This window comes from Eleutherodactylus coqui, chromosome 1 (assembly GCF_035609145.1).
Source record: "Eleutherodactylus coqui strain aEleCoq1 chromosome 1, aEleCoq1.hap1, whole genome shotgun sequence".
NCBI classification, from domain to species: Eukaryota; Metazoa; Chordata; class Amphibia; order Anura; family Eleutherodactylidae; genus Eleutherodactylus; species Eleutherodactylus coqui.
In genome coordinates, this window is record NC_089837.1 from 389411013 (window position 1) to 389436207 (window position 25195).

At 41.0% G+C, this 25195-nt stretch overlaps 1 protein-coding gene across 3 annotated transcripts in view; it reads right to left on the minus strand.

Annotated features, from left to right (window-relative positions):
- ATP11A (ATPase phospholipid transporting 11A) overlaps positions 1 to 25195 on the minus strand; it is a 157946-nt gene that overhangs the window by 47043 nt on the left and 85708 nt on the right. For all 3 annotated transcript variants that reach the window (XM_066579697.1, XM_066579712.1, XM_066579706.1), the window contains exons 3-13: positions 23338 to 23427; positions 18879 to 18959; positions 18685 to 18792; positions 16389 to 16517; positions 14966 to 15069; positions 13929 to 13979; positions 13712 to 13776; positions 11350 to 11431; positions 9233 to 9383; positions 4980 to 5177; positions 651 to 824 (exon numbers count right to left, since the gene is read on the minus strand). In XM_066579697.1, the coding sequence (XP_066435794.1) occupies positions 651 to 824; positions 4980 to 5177; positions 9233 to 9383; positions 11350 to 11431; positions 13712 to 13776; positions 13929 to 13979; positions 14966 to 15069; positions 16389 to 16517; positions 18685 to 18792; positions 18879 to 18959; positions 23338 to 23427 (1233 nt within the window). The remainder of the gene's footprint in view (positions 1 to 650; positions 825 to 4979; positions 5178 to 9232; positions 9384 to 11349; positions 11432 to 13711; positions 13777 to 13928; positions 13980 to 14965; positions 15070 to 16388; positions 16518 to 18684; positions 18793 to 18878; positions 18960 to 23337; positions 23428 to 25195) is intronic.

Sequence of the window (25195 nt, forward strand, 5' to 3'; positions counted from 1 at the left end):
GGCGAGAGGAAGTGATCTCTGGCCCATTCTGCCTCTGCTCATTATTGCTTCTTTTTGAAAGCACAGGGTCGATTATTACTGGGACGATTGTTGTCCCAATCATTCCACATAAAAGAACTCTGACTTGCAGAAGGTGTGCATGTGTTAATAAGGCTCAGCTCACAGAAAATTTAAACTATCACAGAAACTGCCTAGATACTCCTATACTAGTTATTGATGATCACACAGCTCCTGTCACACAGTTATTATAGTGGAGATCACAGCTCATCCTCCTGATGGTATACTTATGGTATAGCCTTTAGCTAATACTGTGCTGATGCCTCATGGGATTGACTTGAAAGTGAAAGTAAAAAAATCTAACTCCCAAAATAGTGCCTGATAAGCATCAGACAAGGCACTCGCACTGCATGGAAGTGACTGCAATACACAGAGGAGAACTCCAAAGTGTGACAGGCAAATCAGGTGAGGGGGCAGGGATGGAAAAATGTGTTTTCGTTGGAGTGGCCCTTTAATCATGTGTTGTTCTTTACTAGAACAAGAGTGTAACACTTATTCCACAAAAGGTCTGCCAAGCTTGGCAGCACTAAATGTATTTCAATCCGTAGACAGACATGAGTATATGTGTAATTAGTAAAGAAACATAGTAATACTTTTCCTCCAGATCCCGGTGATGAATCAATCATGTCAATGCCCATGCAGTCAGGAATGATCTGGCCATTGCAGATGACATGTGGTATGTACACATGACCTTCAATGCAGCATTCAATAAACTCCATGTTGTTCTCTGTTAGCGTTCCAGTCTTGTCCGTAAATATATATTCAACCTACAGTTCCATACATGCAGAAAGATAAAGATTACGAACTTAAATATGCTTAAAAGTAATTAGCTGGTAATTAGTAAAGCGTCACTTCGATGTAAATGATCATATTCTATAAGTTATCATTATAGAAGCGCATTTGATGCATATTGTCATAGAAATTAATGCACTATATAATTTCTTGCTTAAAATAGTTGCAGACACAAGTCCAATTACTGTCTGCGACCGCATTGTTTGAGTATATAAAGACCTACTATTAAGATCAGCTAAAGCGATTAGCAACAGTGATGTTATTAGGAAGATCCAGACAGAAGGTGCTAATTATACCCACACACCCGGCGCTTCCTCCGAATCATCGTCCCTGCGTATTTACAAACAGAGCTCACAATGATACGTAAATACAAGCTGCTTTTAACCATGTGGTTATGGAAACACACTAGAAAGCAGATTTATAGTAAAAGCGCGAGTACAACAGCGCAGTATACACTAGTTATGTCGTACTGATTTTAATGCAGCTGTATGGCAAGTGCGACAAATTGCTCTAAAGAGAATGTATTGTCAGAAAATGACCTATTGTTTAAATCTAGTTCTGGTCAAATATTAGATTTTTTAAAATAATTTTCCATGTCACTAAAGTACAGTATATTACCATCAGGATAGACTGGAGATGGGAAAGCACCCAGCTTTCCTGACCTCCAGCCTACTCTGCTACTTCTCAAGCTATTTAAAGGGGGGGGGTTCAAAGATTTTTTTAAAAAATGAAACAGCTGGCCATGCATCAAAATAACAAAATAAACTATACACAGTTCTCTTCTTCCACGATGACTGGTCACCTGCACAGTCAGGTGACTGCTGCAGCCAATCAGAAGTCATAGCGTTCCCACCATTCTCCTAGCATCAGCGCTCACATCCTGAGCACCATGATACTAGGAGTTTGGATCTGTGACATTGCAGCATCTGACTGACTGTAGCGGATACCTGACTTCTGCAGGATCATCACGGGAGCCAGTAAACTGTTTACCTTGCAGAGATGAAGAGGAGAGTATAGGTTTTCTTTTTGTTATTTTGACACATGGCCAGCTGTAGAAACTTTTTTTTAAACTCAGACAACCCATTTGAGTCACCCTCCACCACCGGAGTGTGCTTGAACAATGTAGTTCCTAGTAATCCACATGAAGGTGTTCCAGTATCTGCTTGAATCTTGGTTTGGCACTATTCCTTCATTTACAGCTTTCCCAACTCTGCCTGTCCTGACCTCAACTGATTCTTGACTACGATTTGCCTGTTTGCCGCCTGCCTTGACCTTCTGCCTGTTTATTGTACTGCATGAACTCCACCTCTTCTCACCTCAGCCTACTATACTGACTATACCCTTGCCTGTCTCTTCAATACCACACGTCAGTCCCTTTCATCCACTTGGGTTATCTGTGACTGAACGAAAACCACTCCTGAAGAGGAGATTTGAGGTATCCCTATAGCAAAGACCATATCCCTAAAAAGGGGATTAAAGGGTGAAAATGAGAGAACCCTTAGAGATATTCCTGAGGGTAACTCTAAGGCCGCCTGCACACAAACGGCCTGCACGGCGTCCGCGCATACTGTATTTATCTGTACTGCAGATGGACCCCGGCGGCTCGCCGTTGGACATGCACAGTACAGATTTTTTTTTTTTCAAATCTTTTTTTACCCCCGCTCCGTTGCCAGGCGATGATGCGGAAGCCGCAACCTGTCCACAATTTCAATTGCGGACAGGCCGCGGGTCGGACGCCTTCCATTGACTTCAATGGAAGCAGTCTGTGCAGACACCGCATAAAAACAGAGCATGCTGCGATCTTTCCTCTGCTCGCGGAAATCGCAACTAATTAATAATGTGCAGAAGAAGGGATTTTCCATGGCATGCTATGAACAGTATTTTCTGCAAAACCGCAGTGGGCCTCCGCACCATGGATTCCGCAATGCAAATCTGTTCATGTGTAGGCGGCCAAAAGGCCCATTTAGACACAACGATTACCGCTCAAAAGCCGTCTTTTGAGCGATAATCGTTGTGTGTAATTGCACTGACATCGTGCAGTTTTCGTTAAGCCGTCGCTCATTGTTGACTTTCAGCGTGCTCAAAGACAATGATGAACCTCATCAGGAATTCACAGCGGGATACAGCTGATACTATTGTTTCAGCTGTATCCCGCTCCCTGATGACAGGCGGGGTATGAACAGAGCAGTCCAGCTCTGTTCTCCATACCCCGCACGGACGCTCTGTGCAGAAAACAGCTGGATGCAGAAGACAAGCGGGGACACTCCGCTTGTCTTCTGCATCCTCCGTTTGCAGCGCAAGGTGATCACTCATCTTGAGCGATCATCTTGCGCTGTAAATGACACAACGATGATCGCTCAAAGGACATTGTTTGAGCGATAATCATTATGTGTAATTGGGCCTTATGTCAAATCAGTCAGTGATGCAATGGGTCCACACCCACTGCATGACAAAGGGCTTTTACCTATCATTGTAATGCTATGTGTGAGGATAATGACATGACTATTGAAGGTCTTCTCTACAAAATATGAAGTGTCAGAATAGGACGAGGCTGGAGTGAACTTCTCAAGACATTAGGATTTTCTTTACATATACATATACAGAGTGACATGAAAACTAAAAGAAAAACAACGGATCACTTTCTGATGACATACTGTCTTTAAGGAGTTGCAGACACGTATTTTGGCAGTAGGTGGGCAACCAGCTAATGACAGTTTATGACATGTCACTTTCACATCCGAAAAAATTAGAATGAAGTTCCCCTTTAAATAAACAAGGTAGCTAAACAAATATACCCCTTGTCACACCATGGTTAAGGCTATAATACAGTGAGGTACATATAAAATTCATACATATTCAACATATAAAATAATATTCAACTGTATGCCAAAAACCTATGTAGCTGTATGGTTTTATATTGCATGTGTTTGCCATGGACTGTCAATGTATAAAAGCTATACCAACTATATTAATTACTAAATTACTTATAAGGTTTACAATCCAGATTTTTTTCTTGTCAAATGCATGCTTTAACATTTTGATCATATATCTAGATCATGCATGATCATACATTCATCTTGCTATAGGAGTTTACTCAATAAAACTTAAAAATGATTGAGCAAAAAAAGGGAAGGGGTTCAGATAAACGGGAAGCGCTTACCCTGGCCTCAATTGCACACTGAGCAGTAGCAGACACTTTCTGAAGTGAAGTTCCTCACTTGGGGTGAATTATACAGTACTTTTTGGGGAAATTCACCTTATGGTCCTAGTGAGATTTGAAGTTTTGCAAAAGTGCCATCTGAACAAAATACTTTTTATATCAAAGAGCCTTTCCAGGCAAACACTATTAATGACCTATCCTTAAGACAGGTCATAAATAGCAGATCAGCGGGAGCATGCCGCTCAGGAACCCTGCGAGGGGCTGATAAGGGCTGCCGTCAGCTGTCTGGAAGTGGCCTGGTTTGGTATTGTAGCTCTCTCCCATTCACTTCAGCTGTATGAGCTTTCAGGCAAGCGAACAGCAGTTCTTTTGAGCTGATCAGCAGGGATCCCGAGCGGGGGACCCCTGTTGATATGCTATTCATGACCTATCCCAAGGGATATCTTTGCCTGGAAAATCCCCATAAAAGAAAAATCCACTGAATTATGTATAGAAATAAAAGAACAGTTTTTGGAATAAGCATAAAAGTAAAAAAAAAAAAAGTATAAACTATGGGGATGTATCAATACTGATGCTCAAAAAACGTTGGAATTGTAACTAATAGAAAGTGTTCCAGTTATAGCACTACAACACACAGCCGCTTGAGCCCGGCCTATAAGAGTAAACCGCTAATGCCACAGCATACAGCACAGGTCTAGATGCTACATTTGTACAACTGAAGAGCTCTGTATAAAATTGGAGGCATACAGAGGTACAGTAGATGGCTCAAGGACCTTTAGTGCAGCCCTATTGTGGCTCTGTTCAAAAAAAGCCCCATAACAAGGCCATGTGTATGAGCCCTTATAGATATGCTCGTTTAAATATGTCATAGACTTGAATGTGAAGGAAACAGTAAGAACCCATGGATAGATCAGCTACTATATGTTAGGGAGGAACAGATTTTACTGTATTCATAATCCAGGTGCTTCACCTGTCCAAGCTCTTCATTTAGATCTGATGTGTTCACAAGTGGGCCTTCTCCTGTTGTCTCATCAAACATCTCCTCATCCCAGGTGAGGAAATAAGAACCCAGGAATTTCTGCATTTCCACAGTGACGTACATAGAGACAGGGATAATGTAGTTGAAAAGGACCATGAAAGCCAGAAAGTCTGTAAAAGCCCTGATAAACTGAAAGGCAACAAAACAGACAATGCTTACAACTCAACAATTATTAGAAAAAAAACACATCAAACATTTGGGAGAAGTACGGGTCAAGGGATAATTTTTCTCCTAGTGGAGAGCAACACAATCATATAGAGAGTCTTATATAGGCCAAGCAATGCTTCCTGGGAAAAAGCCATGTGAATGAGTGATGGAATAATCCTCTACAGTGCCACCTCTTAGAAGTTAGCGACCCTATGTGGCAATATCCAACCTTTTAACAGAAACTCTTTTGACTGTGCCTATTAGAGGATAGGAGGCATACACCCCTTTGCAGCTCTCCTGCTGGCGCAGAATACTACAAGTGGAGCCTCCTTATCTTTTCTACGAGCCCACCGGGATTTAGATGTGCTAGTGGAGGTTCCCTATTCGGTGAACCCCACTAGACACTGGGTAAGTCCCCTATCTGTATTGGTTTTTACAACCTTTAACTAAATGTTTTTTGTTCCTTATATTGGGGAGCGCTGTCCTGAATCCTATGTCTTTATTAATGTGACTAGAGATGTGATATAAACGAGAATATCTATGTGCATCCCTAGTCATATTGCAAGGCCTATTAAAAGGTTGGCTATTAACTCATAAAGTAGCTACCATTTGAACAGGTGGTACTGTGGAGGATTATTCTATCACTCATTTGCATAGCTTTTTCCCAGGAAGCATTGCACGGTCTATATAAGACTACCCACACTCTCATGGTGCACCTTCCTGTGGTGCTCTCCACAAGAAGAATCATTACCCCCTGGACTCACATTGTGGTCACTTACCTAGCCAAGCCAGAATCCTAGTGTACACTAAGGAGAGGCAATAACCTTAAAATAACTGTAGTCATACGGATATTCTGGTTTGGCTCCCATCCCTACTTGATATTGACTCATAGGGTCGCTACCAATGCAATAGGTGGTGCTGTGGAGGATTATTCCATCATTCATTGAAGATGGAACTAAAGAATTGAACTGTTGTTCTTAGCAAATAGTCAGGTCTGTGCTTTAATTTTACATATGCTTTGAACCCTAAAGATCATTAGTTATAACTAAATGTGCATTTGGCCAATAAGAATGGGAATGCTGAGGGAGAAGGTGGAAGAAGAGAGCTCTCAACTGAAAGCTATATTATGATTGTAGGAAGCTCGAATTTGGAAACAGTTACTAGTACTGATTTCTTATGTTGACATGTTATTTCATTGAAGCAAACCTAGTAAAGCAAAGACCTTGGTGTTACATTTCTGTAACAAAATCAAAATCAGGCAGGAAAAATCAATGGGCAGAGATCTATGGTGAATGTTTATAACTAAAAGACAGATACAGTATTAATGGGGTTATCCCACCAAAAACATGTACCATCTATCCACAGGATAAATGTATGACCACTGGGGGTCCAACTAATAGGATCCCAGGTTTCAAAACAGCAGTGCACCCCAGGTCCTTCTTAGTGAATTGCATGGCAGTGTCCATGAGTGACTACTGCTCCGTTTACATCTAGATGACTAATGGAGATAACAAAGCTCAGCACTTATAGAAGTACAGTATATGGAGGGATTGTTATGCATGCACATCACTACTCCATTTACCTGTGGGACTCAGGGTGCACCATTCTTACGTTATAGTCAGCCCCCCAGAAATCATACATTTTCACCTATTCTGTGGGTGAATTGAACAGCAGAGTACATGCATGATAACGACTCCATTTACTTCTATAGGACTGATGGAGATAACCAAATGTACCATTCAACTATTTCCATAGACAGTGAATGAATTGTCACCAATGTGACACTGCCACTCCATTCACTTGAAGGGCTGGAGGTATGTCGTTCTCGTGATCCCTGGGAGTTCCAGCGGTAATCACCCAAGCTATAATACATGTATCCTGTGAGAGGTGATAAATACTTTGGTGTAGTAACCCCCTTAAGCCAACTGTACGCAAACGATTTATCGCTCCGTGTAAAAGCAGCCCAAAGTGGTGCATGACAGAGATTTCTCTCTGGTAATTGGAGTGCTCCTTAAAATAAATAAATAAATGATATAATCTATACATACACTTTGTGATTTAGAGCAATATAACAGTGTTGTTACTATTTATTGCATTTCTTATACAGTAAACTTCCTTCATAGTGTTTTAGAAACCATTACAAGAAAGTACACCAATTAACATTAAGAATGGGAGTTAAATATAGAACCAAAAAGCAAAGGAACGCAACAGAGGAGAGAACAAATAGAATAAACAGTAATGAAATGAGAGCGGCACAGGAGGAAAGCAAGAAAACCCGAGGAGGGAAAAGAGCAGAGCGGAGGAAAGGGAGTACGCAGAGTGGAAAGTGGGACAGCTGAGGAGAACTGTGCCAGATGACAGCTCAAAGAAAAACAGAGTGCTGAAGAAAGGCGGGAGTGAGAGATGAAGGGTCGTCTGCTCACCATGGATATGATAAACTATACCTAAAGAACTATTCCAAAACTAGGATCCAAATAACATTTACCTCTAAAATAAAAACCTCCTTGAATAATCCCTTAGGCTCTCTACACACTTGCTGCCTATGATGTGCATTTGGCTTAAACTCAAGAGCAACTCCTGATGTTGTGACGTGACAGACATTTACCAAATGGCATATGTCTGTCCAATGTTTATCAGCATGCCTTTATTTCAACTATATTAAAGCGTTGAACTGCACAAGTAAGAGCATATATGGTGTGGTGTTGCAGAAGTATACAAACTATACAGACATACAAGCTGTGTACACATAGGGCATGTCTTCGATGCTCTCTTCAAATATCCATGTTGACTGTATGCCCCAAATGCAATGTCATAACAGAGGCTACTGTATCTGACATGTTGTTAAAATTCTGTTTGTCTCTTAGATATATCCAGTTCTGGAAACATTGGGCCACAATTCAAATTGGAGCTCTCAGATAGAAGAGTTTTCCAAAAGTTCAGAATGGTGATTATGGTCAGTTTTGCATTATGCCTACAGCAGAATCATGTGTACAGAGCCTGTATGGCGGTGCAGAGTTCCTATAGCTCTGTATGGTGCTGTATGGGACCATACATACAACGGATTCAATAATAAAACCGTATGCATTAAGCTCCAAGGTTACTAGTGAAGGCTCCGCGCAGACTGAATGCCGACTGCTATAAAGATGCATGACATTTACAAGCACAGAATGTTGGATCGAAGACCTTATTCACACAGCAGAATTTGTGTTGGGAAAAACAACTAATGCAGATCTGCCCAATAATCTATGGCAGAAAACCGCAATTTCATATTGGCATACGGAAAAATCCGCGCCGTAAGCACTGCGGTGCAAATCCTCATAAAATGACTAGGACACTTATTTGAATGGGACACTTATTTGTGCAGATTTCATTCTGGGTTTGATATACAAATAATTTGTGGTGAAAAACGCAATATAAACAGGGTCTAAAAATGACGATAAATGTTGTACAAATACACAAATAAGGTGCAGGATTGTATTTTCTGTTTCATGTACTTTTTTTGCTTTTCTAGAATCTAGGATACTATTCAAAGATGCTTCCAGCCACCAGATGAATGGGCACTTCTCAGTAGGTATTGGTATCGGCACGAGCAGCACAATACTTCTACCGTTGCAAAATGCATCTTCCAATGACGCAGATCAATAACACTTAAATGTGGGACTTGAGTGAATACTGTACTACACGACATCCCAGAACATCGCACACAAGTGACTGCAATGATCAGTCCTACAAGGTAATACAAGATCTACAAACCAGTGCAGTTCTTATAGGCCAAGAAGCATAAAATATTAATTACACTGTTTCAACTTCTTTTTACTATAAAGCAGAAGGCCAGCTTCACAGATCATTGCTTGCTGAATAGGAGGCACTTGTAATGGACATGCTGAATGGATATCTATGGGCAGCCACCTGCGTCATAGCTTCATAATGCAGCGGAGAAGGTATTTCTGCTTACATCAGCTAATCTATACAGGTAGAAGCCAGCTAGAATAAGCAGTTAATATCCAATGGCCAAAAAAACGAATGGCAATGATTACCAGATTCCTTTGTCTTTCAGAGTCGGTCTTTTGGTTGTACCAAGGCTCATCGCGGGAAGCTTCGCTCTGCCACACATACTTAAGCACAGTGTTTATTAAGGCTTTGCTGATCAGAATACAGAGGTACACAATGAGAAAAGCATTCATTGACCTACAGGGAAAATGGATTTTTTCATTAGTCAATTAAATGTATGCCAGGTTTTACATATAAACATCCACTCATCGTCAGTACCCCATCCAACAGGGAAGGAAGCTCTAAATAAGAAAAGATTCACAAGTATCAGCTAGATCCTGAGCAGGTGTTTTTATTTTTCTTCCTTGATCTGGTCACAAATCCCCCCCCCCCCCCCCCCCCCTCCCCCCTCTCCAAAATTACTATGTGTTACTTTCAGGCTGTGGGCTCCTTCACATGAACGTATGTGTTTTTACGTTCGCTCGTCTGCGCATAAATGGACAATTTTCCCTGATCCAATTACGAGTTAATTTGCGTTTTCTCATCCACTTACACGACTGGGTGCAATGTATTAGCGAAAAAATACGTCACAGACTGGAGATACCCCGCTCGGCATAAATCCTCGGAATGACTTCAAATGCCTAAATAGAGGCACCTGTAAGCTTTCCGCAGCGTTGGGTGCTGCTAAACTGCCTTCCCTCTCACTTTTTCCTCCGCTCCCATAGGAGTCTATGGGAACCACCAGCATATATCAGTCGAAAGATAGAAGCAGAACTATTTTTTCACCCAACAATAGCAGTCGCTATTTTTTATGGTGCAACGATTTTGCCTCAGATGGTTGCATATATTGGTCGGGCGGGACAACACGGCTACATAGCCACGTGTATACGCTTGTGTGAATAAAGCCTATGAAGGACATTGCAGATCATTACAGGGCAAGATGTGTGATCATTTTTGCTGCAGCATTTTTGTACACAGCTTTTGCAAAATGCAAGAGTAGGACTGTTAATATGTAATGTTGCCCTTGGAGCTTTCTGCGGGTTTTCGCTCTCAAAAAAAAAAAGGATAGTTCACAATTAATAATAGGGTATTGGTCCTGTCAGAAGAATCTCGCTTTTAAGATATACTAATCAGCAAAAAAAATAAAAACCAAACAGGCACATGCATCTACATAGTTAAAGGGGTTGTCTCTATGATGGCCACAGATCATAAGCCAGAATGAAAACTCACTCTAGCAGAATTGCCATGTAGGGCAAACATCTGGCCAGGTAGGGCTTCAACCGAAAATTTGGCTACCCGCTGGGAACCGAACTGACAGCAGTTTTATTCTGAAGGGGATTGTCTAATCAATCAATATACAGAGCTTAAACAACTTTGTTTTAAACCTTCTAAAGGTCGATTCATCGTTTGAAAGAACGAATGATGTCAGAGTTCGCTCATTCAGTCGGGCAACCGTTATATAGGCAGATCCATCGCTGGCTCATCCAAATGAGAAATAGTTCAGTCATTCACATTCACTGTATAAGTGACGGAGAACGGCTGAATGATCGGTATTTAAACTGAACGCTTAGTGAACGAGCTAGCGAAAAGGAGCGAGGAATGAAAGGCGAATGATTTATCATCATTTGGTCGTAAGGCTTTGTTCACATTGAATAATGATCATTCATTTTCATGATTTTTTTTAAACGATAATTGTTCGGTGTAAAAGGCCTTAACCTCGGTTCTGCAGGTAATCTGTGGATTGCTGAGGCCTGTGACTGCAGCAGTATGTGACATCCCATTTACAAACTGACTGCTGGATGTGCAGTGCTGAAGCTGCAGGGTCTTGGCGTGAATGAATATATGCCATATTATACAAATGACAAAAAAATATATGTTCTTTTATTATTTTTTTCAGCATGGCCAGCCTGTTAAAAAAAACAACTACATTTTTCATAAAACGCCTCTAACTAAAAAAAAAAAGAAAAAAAAAAGTCATTTATTTAAAAAGAAAAGTTTACTTATAATTAACTGTCTGTTACTTGATGAAAGAACCAGAAAAGCCATTTATATGAGAGTACAACTATGGAATTCAATATTGTGTCTTGGAGATTTGCTGGGTGTCTTCCTACATTAAATTGTCGCATGTGGCTGCCCTTATAAATAATGGATGGGAACACTTTACTTTTCAACAGCAGATCTTTTCTGTGATTTGGACTGGTAATTTAATGCCATCTTGGTTTCCATCCCAGTATATATAGCAACACCTGGAAGTAGAAAAAAGCGTAATAGGAGATGGTTACTTGAGAGCAATGAAGTCCAAGATCTGCTCAATTAACTCACTACGAAATTGGCAGTGCAGCATCCTATAACTACTTATATGCTGACGATCCCCCTCAACCCTTTATTTTACATACTCCTCCATTTATGATCTATGCAGTCGTCACACAACAGTTTTGCAAGTGTTTTATTCATCTCTTGTCAGAATAACAAAAACAGCAATATTTAATGGTGATTTCACAACTGCGCTGTAACATCTGATGGGAGGTTCTGCCGAAGATCTGGCAATAAATACCGAAAAAAAAAGCATTGCATGCATCTTTATCTTCCAGCTAAAGGCTGGGCAGCTGAATGGAAAGCGAACGGACCCCATTATAGTCAATGAGGTCCATTCGGCGCTGTTCTGTTCAGTCCTAAGACGGAGCTGTTTGGTCATGTGGATTCCCCTTTTCTGCTCCCCAAACTTAGCAGTAAAGCGGAAATACGAGCGCAGATGTGAAACCACCCTAATATATTACTGTACTGTACCAGACGTTGTTTGGTTTATGTTTTATATTGGGAATTCTTTTTTTTTTGTTTGTTTTGATTATTTTCTGCTGGAGCTCAGCTTTTCTGACACAGAACCGGCATAGACATAGCGATACAAGAAAAAAATTCTGCTTTCTGCATACTGAACTCAATAGTAAAACAGTATGCAGTAAGCTTCTAGGCAACTCCTAGTGGAGCCGGCAGGTAGACAGGTTTTGCAGCACTATATAAATTGAAAAACACAAAGCACCAAAAGTTATATGTCTATGTATTAACAAGTTAATCAGCATAGTACGCTGGATGGACACACACTTTTAGACTCCATGTACACAGTTTATTGGCCCAAATTCCAATGTGGATTCTGTGCTAGAATCTATGCTGTTTTTACATTATGTTGAACTCGATGGGAAGGCGCACCTTAGTTCATATGATGCAGTTATTTCCCTATTCGGATTTTAAAACCTGCATCATGGAAAAAAAAAATTGACACGCCAATATAGTATGTAAGGCCGAATGAAGACAATGTCCATCTAGTCCAGCCTGTTTATCCTCCTGTGTTGTTGATCCAGAGGAAGGCAAAAAACCCCAAGAGGCAGGAGCCAATTAGCTCTTTTGGGGGAAAAATTCCTTCCCGACTCCCTAATGGCAATCAGACTAATCCCTGGATCAACCCCTAATATTTTCTACCTGTCTGTATACCCGGATTACCAATTGACCTAAGATTTATATCCTGTAATATCCTTCCGCTCTAGAAAGACATCAAGTCCCCTTTTAAACTCCTCTATGGATTTTGCCATCACCACATCCTCAGGCAGAGAGTTCCACAGTCTCACTGCTCTTACAGTAAAGAACCCTTTTCTGTGTTGGTGATGAAACCTGCTTTCCTCTAGACGTAGCGGATGCACTCTTGTTACCGTCGTAGTCCTGGGTATAAACAGATCCTGGGAGAGATCCTTGTATTGTCCCCTCATGTATTTATACATAGTTATTTGATCACCCCTTAGCCGTCTTTTTTCCAGGGTAAATAATCCCAATTTTGATAGCCTCTCTGGGTATTCCAGTCCTCTCATTCCATGTATTAGTTTAGTTGCCCTTCTTTGAACCCCCTCAAGCATTGTGACATCTGTCCTGAGCACCAGTGACCAGAACTGTACACAGTATTCCATGTGGGGCCTGACAAGTGCCTTATATAGTGGAAGTATAATGTTCTCGTCTCTCGCCCCTATACCTCTTTTAATGCACCCCAAGACTTTATTAGCTTTTGCAGCTTTTGCTTGACAAAGACCTATAATAAGTTGAAACTTCGCGTCTTACTTGCTGGACGAATAAAGATTTTGCTTTTTATTTGAATGAGTTCCTGAGTGCTGATCCACCTTTTTCAATACATGGTAACTACGCCAATTCTTGTCACAGTTCACATGCATATCGCCACGTCAGGTAGCTGCATGCGATTAATCCCTATTGAATGGGGCTCCATTTGTGTGCGCATCTCCATGCAAATGTGTGGCAGAATTCTCAGCCTTGGAAATCTGGCATAGATTATTGTGGCAGATCCACATTGGAAAAAATCCAATACAGATTTGCCGGAATTAAAATATGTCAACATACCCCAAGTCCCGAAGCTAATAAATATCCCCAACATTAACTTATAACCAATGTCCCTTATCATCATCACTTCCCACAAGATTGAATGGGTCAGACCTCTAAGGAGCATATTCTTAAAGTTTGCTACTGTTTACCAAATATTCTTTCTGTGTTCTTCAATGTAGCACCACGAAGTAACAGATTTTCTGACCCCAGAGGCCTAATAAAACCAAGGGAAAAACTATTTTAATACACACACTTGGATGTATTTAGGGAAACAATTCAGAAGAAATGAAGATTTATGAACAAACTACAACAATTTACAGAACTAGAAGAAATCAGCATGAAGGAAAGTACATTATATTAACTAACCTGGCAACCGGGTCTTCGGTTTCATTATAAATGTTGATCCGACCAACAAACCTAAACAATGAAAGTATCAAGTAAAACAAGTAAGCAAAGTAATATGTCTGTAATACTACTGCAGATACTTTATATTAGCGAATATCAACAGTACTTTAGTGCAGCAGCAGCGAGAGCAGGATATGCCAACGTGTGTCTCGGTGATACAAGTCTCTCACATGTCCCAGATTCAATGGGACAATCCTTGATCACTAGCACTATACTGGGCTGACTTCTACTTATGTTTGTACTGTTAGAGGGACAAGACAGATGCACTGTTATGGTGGGCAATGCAGTTTAAGGCGACTTTGTATGGGCACTTTATAGCTGTCACTTAATAAGAGCATTTTGCTAACTTTTCTGACTCTGGGGGCTCAGAGTTGAGGCCCATTTAGACACAACAATTATCCCTCAAAATTTGCTCAAAAGCAGTCTCTTGAGCGATAATCGTTGTGTCTAAATGTGCCCATCTTTCACTGTTCGGCTGAACAACGGTTTTCAGTTCTACTTGAAATCCATAGTTCAGCAGAACAGCAGATAAGCAGGACCGCATGCTGTGTCCGCTATCCATAGTGCTGAATTCTCCATGGCTGAACAATGGAGCTAATTACAGAGCTCAGACCTCCTGCTGAGTTCCACAACAGCTCCCAGAAGCTCATTTGCATACAAAGGAAGCTAATAAAGTACTAATAGCAATTAGTGCCTATTAGTACTTTATGCAAAACAATTGCTGATCTTTCTATCTTTTGAAAGACATCTGTATGTGTAAATGGGCCTTTACAGGTATATAAATCACAATATTCATTTTATTCTGACCCCACTGACCCTTTACAATAAATTTCATATAAAGTCATAGATCTTTCTCTTCTCTCCAACACCTGTCCTTTTAATTCCATCCTCCCGAATCATTGATTTTCAATGATTGTTCCTTTTCTTGTATGTATACTGTTGTAATGTCTACTATACAATCAGTGGTGTTGATATTAATCATTGAAATGAATGCTTACTTGTAAAGATCTGGCTGAGGTTGTTCACATTCTATGGTAGCGTGTAACGTGTCCATTTCTTGTTCATTGTAAAATGCTTTTGTGTCTTGAACAGAAAAATAGGTCTAGTTTGGGGAACAGAAATATACAAGGTATATATGTAATTCAATAGTGTTAGCAACAGTTATGTCACATACAATACTGCAGAAGACATAGGAAGAACACAGTTCTGGTCTCAGCAAATGCACAGCTTGTTACCCTCTGGGATCGTATCTGGTGTGAATCAGCTGTCCACACAGTTAATACTACAAGCCTGTTTTTAGGATTGGCACAAGACTAAATATCTAGATGGAAACCTTATTTAAAGGGGTTGTTGGAGATGCACTCCCTCATTATTACCCTCACACATATATGAAAAGGACTTGGCCATAGGCAACCACACCTGTAGGACACATCAGTGTGACTAATAATACTGCAATGGTTTTTGTCTGTTTATACATTATGCAGATCTAATATTTGATAACTAATGTGTCTTAAAAATGACTAAACACGAATCAGCTGCCACCGCATTTATGGCAAGATCTGTTCAGCAGTTTCTTAATTTAATCTGCTTTAGGAACACTGAGGCAACCAATATGGAGAACGTTATCCCTCCAATTCCCTCCAATTAAGACTGTCACTCGTCTATCCTTCATTGAAAAATTGCCGAGACACATGGATGGAGCGTAAGGAAGGATATTTTTTTCTAAGAAAGCCAACGGGCTACAGCGACTACCACAGGATATATGTTAAGGAGGTTATTTATGACCGGAAATGAGGAACGGTGACAGAAAGGGAAATCACGATGATACCAGGCCTGACTTTCTAAATATTAGCATTTCTTTGAGGTCTCTGTGAAATGGTTATGTATTTAGGAGTAGATGAATAATGCTAATATTTCACTTTCTCCCAATGGGTGTTTCCTGGGGAAAGAAGGATTGGGCATGCTGAATTTCAACATCTGTCCCTTCTGGAATAAGCCGCTGCCAGAGCTGTGTGGCGGTGACCTTTTTCACTGTCTGCATGAACCTTTGGCTGAACCAAGTATTTGTCCATATGGGGAGCTAGAAGAAATAGTCATTAGCCAAACATGCATTCAGCCAACAACTATTGAAGATCTATAGGCACTTTAACTTGTCAGTCTACTGCTAGATTATATGTCACTATGATCTATTTGGCAAAGGTTTAATGAATACCATAGTAAAGAATAAATAATATATAATAATTGAATGTAACCAATACATAATATATATACACAGAAGTCTCTGTATGCATAAAATGAGGTAGGAGTGTCATAGATATATTAAAAAGTCTGTCAAAAATACACAATATAGTATGTTCTAGCCTATTAATATAGTACAGCCACTATCACCCTCACGATACAAGAACAAACATTTTTGCTTACTTTGTGACTGGATTCCCCATCCAAACTTGCTGTTGTAACAAAACACGTGCCATCTTCCCTACTGGAGGAAAGCAGTATCAGGTCACATGGAAAAACGTCATCTTCTTTAACCATTACAACGTCTCCAACCTACAAAGTAGCAGAAAGAAGTATAATGTAGAACATTTACCATGTGGTACAAGTGTGTGCCCATAAAAAACTGTTGTGAAATAGTTTATTTTTTTATCTATCTTGCAATGACAAACAACATAGCTGGCTCTGCCGTCTGTACCTGAGCCCACCAAATACACTCTAAAAAGGATAGACTTTATTCCACATAAATATATATACCAGTCTTTTGGTTCAAAAGTGATATGGCCATTGTCTGCCATATTAACCCTTTCCAATCCAATTTGTAGCCTGGTTTTCCTAGGGGGCTTACTCTTTTTCTGGCGTTATACATTGGGGCTATATGCTGGCTAAAGCCAGTACTGCATGAGGTGACACGTTGGATAGGCTCCAACAGCAGAGAGGCTGGCAATATACAGTAAGAGAACTCCAACGTACGTCTTCCAAAATCGAAGCTGTACAGCCTTAAATCATAATGTCTTCAGAGGTCAGACAGTGGATTGGAAAGGGTTAAAGGGTTGTTCAGTGGTAGATATTGATGGCCTGTTCTTAGAATAGACCATAAATAGTAGATCCCGACGATCAACTGTTCACCAGGCCATTGCGCTCATGCACTGAGCTGATTTTTGGAGGAAGCAGATAGCTCAGTTACTACTGCAGTGGTCAGGCTTGGTATTACAGGCAAAGTTCCCATTAATTTTAGTGGAAACTTAAAGGAGATGTCTCGAGGCAGGAGTGGATTTTTTTTTTTGCCCAGTCCCCCTAATTAAGCACACATTACTAAGCCCCCCTGTAAATGACGTTTCTAGCTGGTCTGTACTTACCGTTCCAGCGTTTCAGCAACTTCTAAAAAGTTTCCCAAGATGGCCGCCGGCTCTTTTCCCTTCGCTTGCTGCAGCCCGACATGCGCGCTCCCGAGACGCTACCAGCTGTGTCTCCATGACAACCAGACGCCCTGCAGCCGCCGACCGGACCCCTGGAGTGAACACGGCCGACCAGTCACCCACCGCCAGGCAGCAGGTAACTGGCGCAGCCCCCCCCCCCCGGCACAGCGGCAGCCCCCCCATCGCAGCGGCAGCCCCCCCATCGCAGCGACAGTCCCCCCCGGCACAGCGACAGCCCCCCCCGGCACAGCGACAGCCCCCCCCATCGCAGCGACAGCCCCCCCCGGCACAGCGACAGCCCCCCCCGGCACAGCGACAGCCCCCCCCATCGCAGCGACAGCCCCCCCCATCGCAGCGACAGCCCCCCCCCGGCCCAGCGACAGCCACCCCATTGCAGCGACAGCCCCCCCCGGCGCAGCGGCAGCCCCCCCCATCGCAGCGACAGCCCCCCCCATCGCAGCGACAGCCCCCCCCCGGCGCAGCGGCAGCCCCCCCGGCCTATCACTTACCAGGACGGCGGGACAGCTGGACGGCGGGACAGCTGGACGGCGGGACAGCTGGACGGCGGCTTCTCCGGACAGCTCGGCAGCTCTGCACCTTCCTCTAACAGAGGATGGTACAGAATGGCCGCTCCAGCACGCTCCCGAGCAGTGACAGCTCGTCTGCGCATGCGCAGAAGAGCTGTAGCGGGGAGCACACTGAAGCGGCTCGTGCTGAAAGGAGAAGACCGGACTGCGCAAGCGCGTCTAAAAAAGCAAGCTGCCGGCGAATTTAGACGGAACCATGGAGACGAGGACGCTAGCAACGGAGCAGGTAAGTGAATAACTTCTGTATGGCTCATATTTAATGCACGATGTACATTACAAAGTGCATTAATATGCCCATACAGAAGTGTATACCCCCACTTGATTTCGCGAGACAACCCCTTTAATCTGCAATACCAAGTCTGCCCACTTTAGTGAGAAAGGAGCTGTCTTCTTCCTGCAGAAATCAGCTCAGTGCACAAACACACCAGCCTGGTGAACAGCTGATCATCGGGATCCCAGGCAGCGGACCACTGACGATCTACTATTGATGGCCTATGACCATGTGAAACCTTTTTTAAACATAAAAAAATTTAATTGATTATTATTATTAAGAAAATGTCATTATATCTATCTATTTATAGCCAAATTTATATGCCCTTCAGAAATACCATCTGTGATCTGAGATCAACAGAAGTCCAAAATTATAAGTGTACATAGTAGTGTAGGCAGAACCCATATAATCAGCATTGTATGGAAAGTGGAACAACAGACTCTTACCCTAAGTTTTCGACTTTGCTTTCGCACCAATTTGCCATGCTGTATAACATGGACAGAATACTGGTTCATAGCATTATCAGCTTTATGCCTTAGCCAGTCTTCATAGCCCTGTGCAGGTAAGAGAAATAAGAAATGTACAGGGCATGGACTTCTCATTTAAAAACAAGAATATAGGAGTTACACGAATTAGTTACCTGTTTAATTGCAGTCACAGTGATGACAAAGAATAGTGGCAAACCACTGGTTATTGGACTGGTTGGGGTATCAATGATAAGCTGCAAGACACCGCAAAATACAAATCAACCAAAATGTGAATCAAAGTGTAAACCTATTTATTTTTATGGCTTGTGAAAGAAACTTGGAAGTGAACAGTAATCAGAGGAAACTAATTGGGGTCACATAAGTAGATTCTCCAAACCAGTCACTGTTACTGGGTGCAGAGTATCTACAAACCAGCACAAGCCCAATGACAGCACAGCTCTTCTTAATCCCTTAATAGGGTTGTCCAGTACTGAACTATTGATGACCTGTTCGCAGGATTTTCGGAGAGCCATAACTTTATGTTTCCATCAATGTGGCTGTATTAAGGGTTGTTTTTTGTGGGCTGAAGAAAGTTTTCACAGAAATTACAAAGTTTTTATCACTTTTTTATTCTACATTTTGGGAGGTGGGATTAATATAAACAGCAATCCTAGCATTGTTTTTCCAACCACATATAGTGAAGTTTATTACTGGCTGCTTGTCAGTGGTAAAGCCTAACAGAATTCTGTGCATAACAGATCTGGAGGTCATTGGTAAGTCTCCAAGTGTCATAGCAATGCAACTGCACCCCGTGATCATGTCCCGTAGGGTGGAGGCGATGGGCTGACAAGGGGAGGCCCCTCATTCTGTCAAACTCTATAGATGCTGCGGTCAATAATGAGTGTGGCATCTTAGGTGTTAAGCGTCCAGGATCAGCATTACCTCTGATCCTGGCTGTTATAGCAGGGGTCTAGTTGTATACTGCAGCTAACTCCTGATATGTTTGTTGCTTAGTCTTAACTACCTTCCTGCTGCACTGTAAATACACAGTGTAGGATGGAAACGGGTTATACATACACAATGTTACTAAAAGTATGTGGACACCTGACCATAACACCTATAAGTGCTGGCTGGACATTCTATTCCAAAACACAAGCATTAATAAGGGATTTGGATTTTCTTTTACAGTTACAACAGCCTCAATTTTTCTAAAAATACTTTTCACAAGATTCCTTGTAATACAAAGATGGCTCAAGTCCTCCAGAAAGGGAACATACAGAGTGACTCCCCATTCTGGCTCCTAAAGGGGGTGTTGTCTTCAAGAGACAACCCCAATAAAAGAGCAGCTCTCATGTTCCTAAATAATTTCTATTGTATTACAATGCTAGAATTGCAAATCAACATTGGTTGCACAATTAATTTCCTAATAATTATGTAACACTGTTACAAAGTAGCATGAATCAGCCTCCGTCTTGTAGGCAAATTACATGCCAAATGTCTATTCTCCTGTACTGAGGAACAAAGCGGAGGGTGTTTTACAGGAATTCCTGACAACATTAATAGAAACAGCATTTGACGCTAAGGAAAAAGCATTCTAGTCGGTTTCCTGCCTACTTCTGGATATAGTGCACTGTTCACAGAAGTGTTTTTTATATTATTATAGTGAGTGTGGTTAAGGCGAAGCAGCAGACACATCAGGTGCTGGCTGCAATATATCAGTTATTACAATTGTGCACCCAGCAATGTTGTCAATAAATATAATACATGTCGAAATATGATGGATTTTGGGTTGCAGGTGGAATGCTATAGGAAAAAAAAAGAAAGGAGGAAGAAAAAGGAAAACAAAGAGGGAGACCACTAAGGACACACAATTGAGGTTTTACTATTGAAACTCTCATCGACAAATTTGATATGACCGAATAAGAAATAGGACCTACGGACTATATGATCCCCACAGAGGATGGCACGATTTTTGAGAGAGAGACCCTGGAGGATGGGAGGGTGGAGGGAGGGGAGAAAAACAGTTGTGTGTTGTTGTATTTGCTTAATGCAAAAACAAAAAAAGCTTTAAAAAATGTTTAATAAAAAGAAAAAAAAAATGTATTCTATATATATATATATATATATATATATATATATATATATAATATAAAAAAATAGGGCCCAATTCTAGCCATTTACTGGTCCACGAGGCTATGCTTCCAACTCTGCTGTTTGTCTTTTATCGGTCATTGTAAAAGGTCCCTTTTCCTTTTGGAAATATCTTATTGGGCCTTCCTCTCCACAGATGCTGTAACATCTCCTAGCTCTGTGTACTATCAGATGGGTGTAGTCTGCCTGTTGATGTTTGAGTCTAGACTCTATGTTCTGCTGGTGTTTGCCTGGATCCAGATTGAAATTCATGTTTTTGTTGTTTGTTCTCCTCTCGTCCGTAGGCACGCAGACGCCCGGATCCCGCTCCCGTCCGTAGGCGCGCGGACGCCCGGATCCCGCTCCCGTCCGTAGGCGCGCGGACGCCTGGATCCCGCTCCCGTCCGTAGGCGCGCAGACGCCCGGATCCCCCTTCCCTCCTTAGACATTATTGCCTCCAGTTCATCAACTTTATTGTTTGGGCTTCTAGCATTAGTCAAAATACAATTCAGAAAGTTTTGGTTAGTTTTTATTTTAGTTGTAGCCCTACTAACTGGTTTTACAGTGCTAACCCCTCCCACCGCTCCACTCCAATTTTCATTACTTAGTCCTAGGTCACTGTTTATAATATCTTCCCCTCTATCTTTCCGGTTGCCCCCCCTACCCCATTCCCTAGTTTAATAACTCCGCTAACCTTCTAGGAATCTTCTTCCCCAGCACAGCTGCATTCTCCCCATGTGTATATAGATGCGTCCTATAAAGTTTTTCTATGGATTGTTGAATATTATTTATCAGGCTGTTTCTATATAATGAAAATTTTTACCACCTTCTTTTCTCTGCAGACTAATTGTCAGTTTTCAGTGAGCTAGAAGGTGATGAGTAGCTGCTATGAGACACAGAGAGAAACACATCCTCAAAGCAGCAAAAGCATGAAGGAAGGGCATTATACAGCAGTACTGAGCAGTGTAGCTGTAAATCCAGCACAGAGATAAAACACTTACTAGATCTTTCAGCGGTGTTTCTCTGTTCCTCTCTGCTTGTCTCTTAGAGCCCTTTTTCATGGGATGACTTGTCGGGCACAGATGTTGATAATCTTTCCTGTGCTTTTACACAGGAACAATCATTGCTAGTGAATAGAGGCAGAGCAGGTCGGGGATTGTTCTCACCTCCATTCACAATAAACAGACACTGACTGATTGAACAATGAACAAGAAGCGAACAAATTCTCATTCTTTGTTGGGGCATGCATTTACACAGAAAGATAATTGTTCAGATTCCCATTGGATGCAGGAAACTGAACAATTTATTGGACTGTGTAAAAAGGCCCTTAAACTTTAGCTGCTACTTCCCCCTCTCCATAAAAATCTATAGACAGAAATATAGAGGTCTACAATGTCCTCACTGAGTCTACAAAACGTACAAGACATTTTAATACAGTATGCAGCAGGCAAATAGTCCATGCAAAGCTGTTTCATAAAGCACAATGGAGCATTAGTTGCTCTTCAGGCAGACAATGCTATGATGCGTCTGTCTTAGAACTGAAAAAACATATGTTAAAGCCCCATTTACATGCAGCGATTGTAGTTTAAACGAAAAAATGAACTTTTTTGCTTCAAAAGCTGAGCGTTTACACGTAAAGATAATCGTTTGGAATTCTCGACATTTTCCTCATTATCTATGTAAACACTGTATATGTTGTTTGCTCAGGTGTGTTTATGCGAAGAATCTCTGGCCAGGAGCTTTTTAATTAGTGTAGTGTAAAGAAAAAGCCATTGTGTTTAACTGGGCAAACAATCCCCCCTTCCCCTCAAGTCATGTGAAAGACTGAATGAATGCCATTTAAACCAAATGACAAGCAAACGAACTAACAACTATATTTATGCAGGCTGAAACTCAGGAATAAATGACAAGTAAACGAATAGTGCATGATGGCCGCGCGTTTACATGTAACAATTATTGCTCAAATTCATTCATTTGAGCGGATTTTGAGCTATAATTAATCATTGCATGTAAAGGTGCAGGCTGTGTATATCTGAGATTGCATTGTTATAGAACTAATGAGTGTATCATACTGCGGTCCCTGGTGAGCAGGCATTCACAAGAAACTGATAACCTTGGGATATTGAAATCCATTATGAAGTCAAACTGCAGGGTTGGAATTCTTTGCAATCAAACTATTGTATGGCCAAATGATATTCTACATCTATGGCAACCTCTGCCCAACCACATGTGCTGGAATTCTGTAGCACTGAACACTAACATTGAGAATACAAACTAAACAATGACCCTCTGAAATTAAGGTCTTTTTCTGAAATATATTAATTTCTGGGAAGAATGTGAAGACATTACATATAAATATGCGAACATTTTCCTTTAACAAAAAAGAGTATTAACTAAAAAAAAAAATTGATAAGAAATGTAGAAATCTTAAATGACAAAAATGTAAACACAAAAAATAAGTTATTACAATTTAATAAATGTTAAACTTTTCCAAAAACTTACCTGTACAAGGAAAATAATTAGGAAGTAAAAATTTGCTATTCTTCTGAACTGCTCAAATAGGTTCTTCGGTATAAAGTTCCAAAATGTGTACTGAAGTAAACAAAAAAAAGATATATACACATATATAGTATTGGGCTTGATACATTTCAGTTAAAAGGAACTGATGAGGTTGATAATTGTCCGCGGGCTGTGGGCACTATAGGATAGTGACAAATACAGAGATTTCAGTGGTCTGTCACTTATAAGGATCAGTTCCATCATTTTTGATTGCTTACATTTTAAAAATTGTGCAGCGCGGGCAGAGGAGTCTGTATAAGTGAACGAGCGAATTGGTGCAAACAATTTCTTGACCTGTGTAAAAGGACCCGTAGGATCAGCTGTTTTGGAAACCTATCAGTATAAGTAATAGATCCGTGAAATCCGTGTCTGCCTGCAGCCCGGGGATAATTAGGGGACTGACAGATTCCCTTTAATGAAATCATAAAGTCAACATCAATAAGCAAGTACAAACAGAATTCAAAATAAGTGCGGTATGGTACAACGTGTTTTGCATTTGCTATAATGTAAATGTTGTACTGCCTTCAGATGTACGCATGTACCTTATACACCATCAGTTTTTCAGAAGTGAACACAAAAAGTTAAATTATGACAAATAGGTATTTATTTAGGCAAATAAATACTGTGACCACTGCTAAGTGTAAGAAGATCTCTTCTGGCCGCCCGCCTCCATTCACAGTAATCAGGTAGTCATGCATAGATAAATGACTGCCTGTTTACATGGGCCAATCACTATTTGACTTTTATGCCTGCCTAGAGTGAATGACAAATGATAAGTGAATGAATTATTGTTTGCCATTCAGCTGCTGGCAGTGTTGACATTGAATCAAAATTGTTCAGTTTTGCACAATCCAGCAATAATCTGAAAAATAAGCCTTCCATGTAAAAGGGCGCTAAAAGCTCATTTACATGCAAATATAATCTTTTAAACAAATGAAAGATTGAAAGTTTTAGCGATCATTCTGTATAAAGCGTTAATGGACACTAATGTCTATTAACACTTTATCATCTTCATTTTCATGTAAAAGGGTCTCTGAAAGAATCAGACCCCCCTAGCGTTCAGGAATGTTTCAATGAGATCTGCATTTTAAATAGTTTTGAAAAAACCAGAAGCATCTAATCAGGAAAAATGGAAAGATACCTTAAAATAAGGACCAAATGGATTGTATTTAGGAATAAATGAATATTTCGCTATATCCATGTCAAATAGCCACACAATATACTTTTTTACTGGAACATAACATCTTTATACTTTTTGTAATAGATCACAAAAGCAGAGTTTTCCCCAATCCTTCCCTCGTTTCGGTTGCCTTTCCCTTCATTCCTGATCATTTGCATTTTCTGTTTAAGATGTAATATAATACCTTGTGAACTGCATTTGCTCCTTTCTCTGATTATTGGAAAATGTAACATTTTTTCCTCCATCCCTTTTTCCTTTCGGTTCCTACCCCATAATTCATAAATAAAGAATTTATACAGAAAATAAACAAACTCAAAAAGGGCCTCTGGGAGCTGTTTGCAGAGCCCAGCATGTGGGCTACATAGCTACATTGTTCTCGTCAGGGCTGCCAGCAGAATACAATGTAATCTCCCATGAAGAACACAGCATGGGGTCTGTTGAGATACTTTATCTCTCTGGGGCTGAAAGATGGATTTTAATCTCACCTTAAAATCATCGTTCAGGTGAGAAGTGCACGAGGGCAGTGTTTACATGCAACGATTATCGCTCATTTGTGATCGTTTGAACGAATTTTGAGCAATAATCGTTACGTGTAAGTGGGCCTTAAGAGTGGATACTTTG